Source organism: Plectrocnemia conspersa, unplaced genomic scaffold (genome assembly GCF_051122295.1).
Source record: "Plectrocnemia conspersa isolate PC_06_02 unplaced genomic scaffold, ASM5112229v1 ptg000006l, whole genome shotgun sequence".
In the NCBI taxonomy this organism is placed as follows: domain Eukaryota; kingdom Metazoa; phylum Arthropoda; class Insecta; order Trichoptera; family Polycentropodidae; genus Plectrocnemia; species Plectrocnemia conspersa.
Genome location: NW_028277170.1, coordinates 1,556,474 through 1,568,626, shown reverse-complemented (window position 1 = coordinate 1,568,626; position 12,153 = coordinate 1,556,474). Strand labels below are relative to the sequence as shown.

At 33.9% G+C, this 12,153-nt stretch overlaps 1 protein-coding gene across 1 annotated transcript; it reads left to right on the top strand.

The window, feature by feature from the left end:
• The first annotated feature begins 291 nt into the window (after nt 1–291).
• Prp4k (Pre-mRNA processing factor 4 kinase) lies at nt 292–11,371 on the top strand. Its single transcript, XM_088188440.1, has 9 exons — nt 292–599; nt 2,470–3,443; nt 3,516–3,653; nt 3,729–4,025; nt 4,090–4,184; nt 6,078–6,224; nt 6,300–6,568; nt 8,508–8,884; nt 8,955–11,371. The coding sequence occupies exons 2-9, from the start codon at nt 2,484–2,486 to the stop codon at nt 9,156–9,158; spliced, it is 2,487 nt and encodes an 828-aa protein (XP_088044566.1). The 5' UTR covers nt 292–599; nt 2,470–2,483; the 3' UTR covers nt 9,159–11,371.
• Nucleotides 11,372–12,153: the final 782 nt, after the last annotated feature.

Here is a 12,153-nt window from a genome sequence, read left to right as displayed (position 1 = left end):
ACAGGATAAAAGGGGTACACAATTTATGAGGACAATTCTCAAATGAGGACATTTGATCACCTTAACAATACTGTTGTTTAATTAAAATTGTATGTATAATAAGATTTTTTCGTATTTATAATCGTATATATAATAAGAGTTTTTCTTAATTTTGCGAAATTAAACTTAAATTTTAATCGGTTTTTAATCGTGTTGAGTCGGCCTTGCTTCTGTGAAAAAAAATACGTTTGATGTATTTTAAATGTGGCAACACCTAGCGCGTTAGCTAGTGCGCACAATGAGATGAGCGTCAGTGTTTTTCTCAGTGCGCATGCGTGGAGAAGTGTCCATCCCCACCCCGAGCGCGGCCATGTTCGAATCAAAATTCGAGTCGTCGCCGGTTTGCACGCGCGTCGCTGATATTAATTTCGAATAGTGAACGAACGCGCTTTGGCGAGTTAGAAACGTGACAGTCGGCGCCTACTTGGTTTGATTCGAAACTGTCGGCAGCTGTTGACGCTTGCGCACTAGCCGCAGTTTCGTGACTCGACGCCCGGCGGACTCCAGCGCCTTCCGTCATTTTGGTCGTTGGCTGGACGGATGCGACGTGCAGAGGATTGGTAATGCTCTTATAATATGTCAGCTCCTGACCCCGCGCACCTTTGCTCGCTACTATGTGGTCGGTCGACGCGGCCCCCGGAGCGCCCGGCCGCGTCGACCCCGCACATAACCTCAAATCATGCGGTGACGTCACGCGGCGTCTCATCGTAAACGTAGTTACAAAGTCGGCCATTTTGTTTGTTTCGAACTAAGTATTTAAAAAATACAAGCAGAACAAAATAGTTAAAATTTCGGCCATTGCTAATTTTTTTAAATAATTTTGTATATGTGTTATCTTATATGTCTTATGCACATAATTGAATATGTGTATGCGTATTATGTTTGCCTGCTGTATTGGATTCATCGAAAAAGTAACAACATCCAGTTTTGGTGAAACTGTCTTTTGTACTATTTTGCGATTGACTCTCAATTAAACTAGAAATTGATTTTTAAAACACTACTACTATTAAAAATGTATAACGATTCGCCTTCAATACTCTGAAGTTTTTCCTCATTAGTTCTTGCGGTTCACGTTTTTTTTGTTCCTCGTAATAACAATTGAAAAGTTATTAATAACTTTGAACTATGTAGTAACCTCTTTATCAATACGGAATGTATTACTCGCGAATTTTTTGTCAAACCCTTTCAATTCTAGAAGACCTAGCTGTTGAAATATGATGATAATTTTGTCATTAGCACACTATTTTAATTGCTTAAAATAGTGTGTTAATGACAGGCTCCTGATATTCTTATGGTATTTTTGGCCAAACTCTCATTGCCTTTATCGTAATATATAAAACACGGTAGAAATTAACCGTATATTAAAATGTCTAGATCATTTAAATTAGCCTCAATGCTATTGTTTTCACTAAAATTAAACAAACATTCTCCATTAAACATATACATTCCAATATATTTACATATTCATCACCGCTCGAAACTTAATTCCATTAAATGATTGCAAAAAAGTCAAGACAAAAGCTAACATTTGTGTCCTTGTGTCCTAAACAACAGAAGGTCCCATAGGAACTAGTGTTTCCTTCGTTTTATGTTAAAAGGACAATAATTGACATTGTTATATATCGCTAAAGGTTTGTTTTGTTATTGTATCACAAAATTGTTGAGGATTGCAATGGGAAAACCACTTATCCATGATATTGAACTGCTAATGATGATTCAAAACAAACTAGATGAGTTTGCTTTTAATAGTGTAATTATATATGTAAATTATTTTATGATAATGCAATAGTGTCAATAATTACGTTTTTCTTAATGCACATTATATATCCATCTTAAGACATTCCATGCGATATATAAATAAACTCATTCCTTCCTAATCGCCCATTGCTGTTATGAATTATTTAGTACTTGTGATACGGAGTATGAGAATACACCCTCATTTCTAAATATTATAGATTAAATGCGTTTAATTTATAGCGCGTGTAACGTAATTTATTTTTTACATTAGTTATTAGTTTGTAGGATTCTATTACATGATTAATAGGCGTTTGACTCAGCATACTGCTTATTTTAACCTATAAGACATATCCTTGTCACATTTAGCGGTATGTCGACGTCTTTAAAAGTCTCATGGTTTTCGCTGATAGTTTTGCAATTTGGAGATGCTTGTGTGACGCTCGATTGTGCTATCAATGTTTACATACTAAAGCTTAGCTAAAATAGCCTATACCTCAAGTTTCGAAGGTTCTCATTATTATATAGATTGTGGATTCTTCTGCATATTAATATTTTTAATTCATATGTGCACATATGGCGTTGCAAATGCGTTTTATTCTACTTAATCTCTTACATATTAAGTTTGTAAAGGGAATTTGGGTTCGTTGGAGTTTTGCCAATGTGTAATTTTTTGTGTTTTATTATCGTTTTCAGATTAAGAGCAATCAATGTCTTCTGATAAAGATATCATAGAGATCACAGTTTTAGAGAATGGAACTAAAAAGTCCAAAAAACAAAAGCATAAGAAGTCGTCGCGCAAGATCGTCGTCGACAAGAAAGAGAAAAAGAAACACAAGAAGCACACAAAGCATGCTTTGGACTCTGATGATGCGTCGTCCCCGAAAAAGCGAGACACGCAGCCGGTCGCGCCTAGCGGTGGATTACAGCTCACCTGTCTGGCGACCAAGAGCCGCAACGAGCGAAAGGCAAAAAAGTATCTCGAAAACAAGACTGAAGGGGGTGCCGCAGTGGTGTTGTCGGATTCGGAAAACGAGAAACATCGGTCGTTCGACGACGAGCTGAATTTAGACGAGTTGATGAAGCGTAAAAAGTTACTACAAGCGAGGCTGGGGGCTTATTTGACGGAATCAGGCGGCGAGTCTTCTGAAAAAAGCGCCAAAAACGCCACCGGTAAGCCGGCAAGAACTGTGATATTATTAGACGATTCTAGCGAAGATGACAAATCTGTATGCAAAATGAAAATAAAAGAAAAAAAGTCTTCGAAAAAGAAAGAAGAGCCTCCCAAGAAGAGAGAGACAGAAGACTTGCGTAATTTACTAAATCGAGAGGATAAGAAGCGGCGTACGGTTGAAGACAGCGTTAAGACAGTGAGCGATAGAAAAGAGAGAGACTACAGGAAAGATTCGGAAAAAGATAGGGAGAAAGAAGTAGACAGGGACAGACAAAGGCGGCGCGACAGGGACGACCTTGTGAAATACAGAAATAGAGAAAAGGACCGGCTGAAAGATAATAGGGATTATCATCGCAAACGAAGCCTTTCTCCGCTATATTCCAGAGATAAATACCGCTACGATGGTAAATCTCATAGGGATAGAGAGAACGATTACACTTATAGGAAAAGACACAGAACGGGTAATGACTCTTCTAAGAAAACTGACAAATTCAAGGTTTGTATTATTTTATTCTTTATTTTTACTGTAGTGATCTGTGATTTAATTTGTTGTTTTAATTTAACCCAGGATTCATTGAGCGAAGGGTTTAAAGCAGAAGCGGATAGCTCTAGCGACGAGATCGATATCACTTACGATACCGAGGATGAAGAAACCGAAGAACAAATAATTGAAAAACGACGAGAGAGGCGTGAACAACTGTTGAAGGTATATAATGTCCAGTTATTTATTTTTGTGCTTTTGGTAAATGCTCTAAGCTCAGCGTGTTTCATTGTTTTTTAGCGCTTGGGCGTAAATGATAATAAATCTCACAGTAAGGATAATCACGCAGTCAGTGTGCAAAATGCTCACGAAGTCTTGTCTTCGCCGAGTTTGCAAAAAAAGTCACCGGACGAGAAACATACGGTTGAAAGCGGAGATCGGAAGAGAATAGCATTGGACGAGAAGAGCACACTAGCCACTAACGGCAAGAGCAATACGACCAATGCCCAACCTAAGTCCAAATCGACGATGACCACCACCACCATTGCGAAGAATTGGGATATGTTTGCTGAACAGGACAACGTCGAGAATAATGACGTAATTAGAAATTTGTCATTTTAATGTACACCTGATAAAATTTACTAATGGTATTTTTTTACAGTCGCCGAGCTTCGGACTCATGCATCACAACTCTCATAAGCAGTCAGAAAATCCGGCTCTTACCGATAATTGGGACGATGCAGATGGTTATTACAGGTACAACTTTTATCTTAAATCGACTGGTGATAAAAGTAAAAATTTAAATTCAGATAAATGTTCAACAAGATTTTGCCAAAAAGATAAGATAAAGCTTTACAAAAAAAAATTCTCATTAAGGCAGTGTTGAAATTTTTTCTATGAATATATCCCACATATATTTGTCATAATGAAATCAGTTATTAATAAACTGAATTGCATACCAAGAAAATAAAAATGTGTCTACGTGTCGATATTTGCACAATGCAAACAAACAAACTACTAACAAATACAATGAAAAACACAAACGCACTTCCTTTGGAGATACACATTTGTAAAAACCAGGGCTGTGGAGTCGGAGTCGGAGTCGGAGTTGGAGTCATGGAGTCGTGGTGTTTTGGCCGGAGTTGGAGTCGGAGTCGGAGTCGTGAAAAATGAGCGACCCCGAACATTTTTTTATATAAAATGCATTTTTTTTAATTATGAAATTTATGAAATTTGAATTGCGTAATAATGAATGTGTATAGCATATGCATATAAAAGTGTAGACGAACACCAAAAATAGGAGTCGTGTTTTTTTTTTAACGACTCCACAGCCCTGGTAAAAACTTATTATTTATGCATATCATATAAAAATGTTTTTTAGAGGTATAGAACTTTAAAATGAAATAAAACACATACAGATCGTCTCTTATAATAAAGTATATACATTTTAATATTTATGTTAGTGATAATTAATAGTAAAGCTATTTTTAAATTCAGGGACATGAATAATTTTAATTATTTTTGTTTTTTTCTATTACTATCAATAACTAAATTAACCTATCCCTGGTAGACATTTAACCTGTTCAACGCCAAGCAAATTTCTATTAATTTGCTCTGTAGGCCACTATTTTCAACCCTTTAAATTATTATGAAAGAGAAACATTATTTACCTGGAAAATCACTGTTTACTTTCCTTTTTATTAATTTTAACATAAAAGTGAAAAAAAGCACAGAAATAACAAGTTTTAAAAACCACTGTCAGGGCTGCCACACACAAATATTATATGTAATTTATATTGTATGTTATTTATATTATATGTTTTTGGTTGTTTTTAATATTTGTATGGGACACAATAATTTCCGTTGTTTTAATCAAAATCTTTTATCAAAATGGCAGCTACTTCATATATTTAAAAATTTTCAACTTTGTCAAAAAAATTTAAAAAATAGTAAATATGGCAATAATGTTATAATATAAACAAAAACAAAATTCAAATTCAAAAAATGTTTTTTTTACAAAACATTGTGTTTTTTTTTATCATTTTAAAAAAATATTGTAGCAGCCTTAACAACGTCTGTATGCTCGATCGTAAATAATAAAAGAATGGTTCAAAAATTGCACATTTTAACGATAACATTCCATTTAATAGATGTCTCTGTATTAAATTAACGAAAAAAAATCAAATTTATTAATAAATGTGTCTGTAATAACATTTGCGTGCCTGCACGCGCTGGCGTTTGACGGTCCGACAGCTTTGGCTTGCAGGCACGTCACTGGCGTCCAAAGGGTTAATGTCAAAATTTCACAAATGAAATTTTTTGAACTACATGATAATTTAAAAGTTTAATTGCATCACAGATGTTTTTAACTATTTTGGTTGCATTATGTTAGAACTCAAGGTATAATGTAGGGTATTTTTAATTCACTCCCATCGTTGATTTAGGGTTAAAAATATCAAAACAAAAAATACCACATTAATGAAAAGAGCACAAGACACAAGCACTGTTGAAGATCACCGATTTTGTTTACAAAAAGTTACATATTTGAGTAAAAGTGAGAAAATCGATCTGTACTCATCAGTATATAAAATTTACATATGTCGTGCAACAGCAATTATAGTGTAAATAAATCTTATGGTGTCATTCTAGGGTTCGTATTGGCGAGATTTTGGACAATCGATATCACGTGTATGGTTACACTGGACAAGGTGTGTTTTCAAACGTCATAAGGGCAAGAGATCAAGCAAGGAGCGGAAGCGATGTGGCTATCAAGATCATTCGCAATAATGAAATTATGTAAGTAATATGCAATTTATTTGCAATTAACTAATCGTACGTAACGTTTCAAGTTGTATACGTAAATTTTTTCAGGCACCAAACCGGCCTTAGAGAGTTGGAAATGTTGAAGAAACTTAACGACTTGGATCCTGAAGACAAAATGCATTGTGTCCGTTTGCGGTGTCAATTCTTTCATAGACGCCATTTGTGTCTAGTTCTCGAGCCACTCACCATGAACTTACGTGAAGTTTTGAAAAAATATGGGGGTGGGTGCGGATTGAACGTTAAAGCTGTACGCAGTTATGCTCAGCAGCTGCTGTTGGCACTCAAGCTTTTAAAGAAAGCAGAAATACTACATGCAGGTATTTTTTTAATTTTTATACATTTTAATCATTTCAATTCTTAACCCATCGGCATACCTAACACCCCATAGTTACGCGTAAGTTGTGGTACAACATTGTATATAAATACATATTAATTTTGATTTATTGGGGCCAAGGATTAATAAAAACACTAGTTTAGAAGAAAAATATTTAGTAAAATTGCAGTTCCTTATACATACTAATACAAAATATTAAAAAATAAATGAGTTACTTCAAAAAATATTTCTTCGTATCAAGCTAATATTTTTTTTACTCCTTGCTTTGTAACTATAATGCGTTCTTTGTTGGAGTCTATGTTTGCTAGAATTTTTGGGCCTTTTTCGATTGAGATGAGACCTGTCAAGTTTGCAATTGTAATTTACTTTCCTGGTGAAACTGAGTTTGAAATAATCGTAGACGTAATCGTGCACTTTTCACACAAAATGTGCCCAAACAAACTCCTAGTGGATGGTATCAGAAGCTACTCGGTCCCCCTCTGAATATACTTCTCAATATACCTCTTTTTCGTCGTGGTCTTCTTCTGGTCGCCCAAATTCAATTTCCGGATCATTATCGTCATGCCCGTTTTTCGTCACATTTGACTTGAGGACTACGGGAATAAGTTCACTTTCTCCATCAAAGTCAAATGATTTTGATGAAGCGATGAAGCATACTTGTCCTTGACACTGGCCACAAACTTAAGAGCATTGTAACCCTACTTTCCACAGTTGGCGCCACAACCTTTCTTGCAATTGCAGAAGATTCTATTCAATAGTTCCTCCGGTGCTGGCGGCAATAATGTTGTCGTTCTTGTTCTGTAAAACCCACCTCCATTTCTCAGGCTGTAAATCCTTTCCTAACCAAGTTTGGATCTAGAAGTAGATCCGATTGATATGCCGACAGCTGCTTCACGCGTAGGTGAAAGAAATGATATTTGCACCGGTCTCTTGAGTTTGGTTGATTTGGTGAATTATGTGTACATTAAATTTTCAATACTAGGTTCTGATTTTGGACCATTTTCAAATAATATTTGGAGGGCAGTTTTCCAGTTGAAATAATATAGTTGGTTGGTACAAATCGGGATGTTTCTCGAACATTTTTATAATTTGCAGTTTTCCTTTCTTAAACACTGCAGATATTGTGTCAAAATAAAATATGTTCTTTAGAACGTGGATATTTGTCAAAGCTTTTAGATTAATACATGCATGTCTCTAAATTTCCTTTGTCAATTTTCTTTCAGAAAATTTCTTGCTGATATAATTAGGTTCGTCTTATTTAAATAACCACCAGATCAACATCTTCTCCAACAATGATGGTGGTCTTTTGTTGTTCAGATGCTCCTCTATTGCTTTTGTTTTTACTGTAGTCTGAGTAAGTGCCGAATACAATAACAATATTTGAACCGAAATGTATTTGCAAATAGTTGACGGTATTGAGAACGATGGAGAAAGTACCATCTTTGCTCCATACAACGCGATGCACAAGAAATCACCATCGATGATGTATGTTACATTATCCTGACCCAGTTCAATATTGACAAGTTCCATGTTATTATTTAATTTTGCTTTTGTACTCTTTCACATACTATTAATTAATTAATTCATACTTTAGATATTTCTTAAGATGATCGTCAAACTTTTTGTTTACAGTTTAAGCCTAATAATGTCCTTATTTAGAATAATTTAAGGCTGTAATTCACTGAAATTTTTTGAACCATAATATTTTAAAAAATATAGCATGAATAGGTGCCCCCCCCCCCCCACATATTAACAAATTTCGAACTGTAGTAGAAGGGTTAAAGTAGAATTTGTATTAGTTTTATCCACTCTGAATTTAGTATTTTTAATTGAGCCAAACACCCGTTGTAAAAACAGCATATGTTAAAAATTATTACAGGGAAGTTTTTGTCTTATTAAAAAATATTTCTTATTATTTTCAGATATAAAACCTGATAATATTCTTGTGAATGAAAGTAAAGCAATGTTGAAGCTGTGCGATTTTGGATCCGCATCGAGCATCAAAGATAATCAACTGACACCGTATTTGGCGTCTAGATTTTATCGGGCTCCTGAAATTATACTTGGAATACCTTACGACTATGGCATCGATATGTGGTCGGTGGCTTGCAGTATCTACGAACTTTCTACGGGGAAAATACTCTTCAGCGGACAGTCGAACAACCAAATGCTCAAGTTCATTATGGAACTAAAGGGTAAGGTACCGCACAAGTTGATCAGGAAGAGCATGTTCAAGGCCCAACACTTCAACACCAACTGTGATTTTCTTTATCGTGAAGTCGACAAAGTTACAGAAAGGGTCAGTTGCTTCGTTGTTGATATTTATATTTGTCTTTGGTTCACATTTTAACATTTCAATTTGTACATAGGAGAAAATCGTCACAATGTCGTGTTTAAATCCAACGAGGGATCTGTTGAAGGAGTTGGCCGGCACGAGAGATCTGCCTCCAGATCATATACAAAAGTTAGAGCAGCTGAAGCAGTTACTCGAGGACATGCTCATAGTCGATCCTGCTCGCCGTGCCACCGTCTCGCATGCACTCCAGCATACATTCATCAGAGAGCCGATATAATAGTTAGTAAATAGTACAAATTCGTGTATTTTTTGTTGGGTTCTTTTAACCCACTACGAGCTCCAATAATTTGTATATATGTGTACTTTGAAGTTTCATACACAAGTGGAGCTGGTATTTGCACAAATGAATTTAAAACTTGTTGTAATGGATATATTAGTGCCCCCCACTATGAGGCTAGCGAAGCGGTTTAGAAATTTTTTGTTAGCAGTTTATTTAACAATACAAAAAGTTTGTTTACAGCGTGCCATAATATAATTGTAGTACAACAATGTAACGATGTAGCCTGCCAAATGATTTTATTTGCCTCCTTAATGCGCTTTGCCGTCCTTTTCGAAGTTCTAGTGGGAATCACCGATATATACATATGTATGGCAATGTACTTTAAATTTATAAAATATACTACTGCCTTTTTTGTATCACATGGGAATATTTAAAAATGGGTATTTCTGAGATTATACCAACTGTATTGAATATCTCATGTTACCGGTACAAATATACAGGTAAAATAATACTTTTTCTCATACAATAATACTTTTATATTCAATTGGATTTGCTTAATGACTCATTATCGTACTCATACTTGTTAAATATAAATTAATTAACACTATAAAGGCCGCATAAAATTGCTACAAACTTACGCTAATGACCAGCGATTTTTTTATGTATTTTTTACTTTTTTGAAAAATCGCTAAAACTTTTAAAGTAATCGTTCTATAATAAAGATTTTTTGGCATTGTGCGTAAAATGAACCAATAAACATGAATTATATATTGGGAAGCTGTTTTCAACCTTGAACATTGAGAACAACTGTTCAGGAAATGATTTTTTTTTGAAAAATGATTTTTTTAAATAAATTTTGAAATTTATTATTATAATTTCACTGGAAACAATAATACACTGGCATATAATACAAACATATGTTTTGAGGTCGTCTCCAGCTTTTATTACCAAAGACTGTAAGGCAAGATCAAGGCCAGCTATTCTAGATTTTACTGTCGTGTATCATATTACGAAGGGGCCCTCCCATTACAATATTTAAAAAAAAAAAAATTGATTTAAAACACTTGAATCTTAGCTGATTTCACACGATGTATGATGTATATGCTGGACCCGCAGCCAAGAACGGTCCAACCGTTATGTGGCCGCCAATGGTCCAACCCATGATGCCACATATGCATCACTGGCCACGAAAGTGTTCAAACATTAATACTTTTATATTCAATTGCATTTACTGACTTATTATTGTACTCATATTATCTGTTAGATATAAATGCATTAACGAGGAATACTTAACAAAGTAATCCTCATCCATAGACGTATTTTTCACAACTGTTTTTTCTTTTGTTCCGTTTTATTTTATTTTCTGTGGGATAAATATAAGCCAAGCTAATTATTATACTCTCTTATAGGTTTTCTTATATCCCCTTTCGCATAGAAAGGTTCATACATCTTTAGACACAACTATTAAAATCCATTGATTTCATTGTACTTATTTTCGCCAGCAATTTCAGACCAATGCAACTTACGTATCCTGAACAAATTTTTCTTTGTGTGTGATGAAAGTTTACTGGTTCTTTTTCTATTTTTGATACAAATATTCACTAGTATTTATATAAGTTAATACTAAATAATTCCATCAGTCAAGTGATAAATATATTTGCGCCCGGTAACTTATTGAGAAAAAAAATAACTAAATGATTTGAGTTAATGAAATTTATACTTTTATTTATTAAAATTGTAACATGTATTATAAATTATAATTGCAATTTAAAACTAGTCAACGGAATCAATATTTATTGTCTTATTTACGTATTATTTTGCGAATGTTTTGTTTTAAATATGTATTGTATTATTTATATGTAAAATTACAAAAATCCATGATTATTAATAATAAAATAAAAATTAAAATTGTCACTTTCTTGTTATTTTATAAATAATAATGTGCAATTTACAACTAGACATCATATTGTGTGTTAATTGTGAATATTAAGATTTAGCTGTAAATATGTAGTATATATTCGAAAATCCACGTTTTGTTCTATTGATTAAAATTGACACGTTTTTTTGTTATAAAATTAAAAATAATGTGCAATTTAAAACTAAAAAGAAACAAAATTGTGTTCCCTATGTGTATTATCTATTGTGAATAATAAAATTGGTTGTAATTATGTAGTATATATTATATTTTTTAATAAACATGTTATTATCAATGAAGTTTTTAATTTTAATTATAATAATACCATTTCTAAAGAAAGCTGTCTTTATAACTAAAAATAAAATGTTTTTTTTAATCTGCATTAGCAGATTAAATAATGGTTCTTGAGCTGAGTACTGCAAATTTGTTTAAATTTGATAGCTTTAGAAAACAAAAATTAAAATGGTATTTAAAAAAGTGGAAATCACATGACAGCGAGGAAATTAAAGTATTATGTAGAACGGGGGCTCCCAACCTTTTTGTATTTTAGAGCACATTCTAAAATATCGGTAGGGCAGCAGACACCACCTATCTACCTAGATCGAGTTAATCTATATATCGCCTCCAGTATTGTCATTTTTTTTCCAGAATTTATTAAGCAAATCGTCAACTTCGTTACAAAGAAGGCCATTACGGTAATGTCGCTTCTTAAAAGATGACTGTTTGATCCATGGGTTGAATTAAAAATGTAACATTAGATGATAAGAATTTTTCTACCATAATGCTGTCGTCCTTTTCAATAGGCTTACATTTGCAACTGCTTTCTGTGGCAACCCCTTACTTTCTGGTATTAGACAAGATTTTCTGCTGCTCGAATACAGTTGATTATTTTTGTAACTATTTTATAAATATGTGCAAAGGGCAGTATTTTACAACACAAAACTTACTGGTGGATAATACAATGGTAGGACGTAAAGCTTGAAAATGATTAATCTTACTTACAGAATGCAATAAATCCTTTTTCTTACCAACCATTGCTGGTGCCCCATCAGTGGTTATCGCAGACAGCTTGTGCAA

Bases quoted from the DNA above. Each gene is read 5' to 3' on its own strand.
- Prp4k (XM_088188440.1), top strand. From the start codon at position 2,484: ATGTCTTCTGATAAAGATATCATAGAGATCACAGTTTTAGAGAATGGA. The intron at 4,026-4,089 runs GTAATTAGAAAT...ATTTTTTTACAG, and splicing joins ACAACGTCGAGAATAATGAC to TCGCCGAGCTTCGGACTCAT. The intron at 6,225-6,299 runs GTAAGTAATATG...AAATTTTTTCAG, and splicing joins ATTCGCAATAATGAAATTAT to GCACCAAACCGGCCTTAGAG.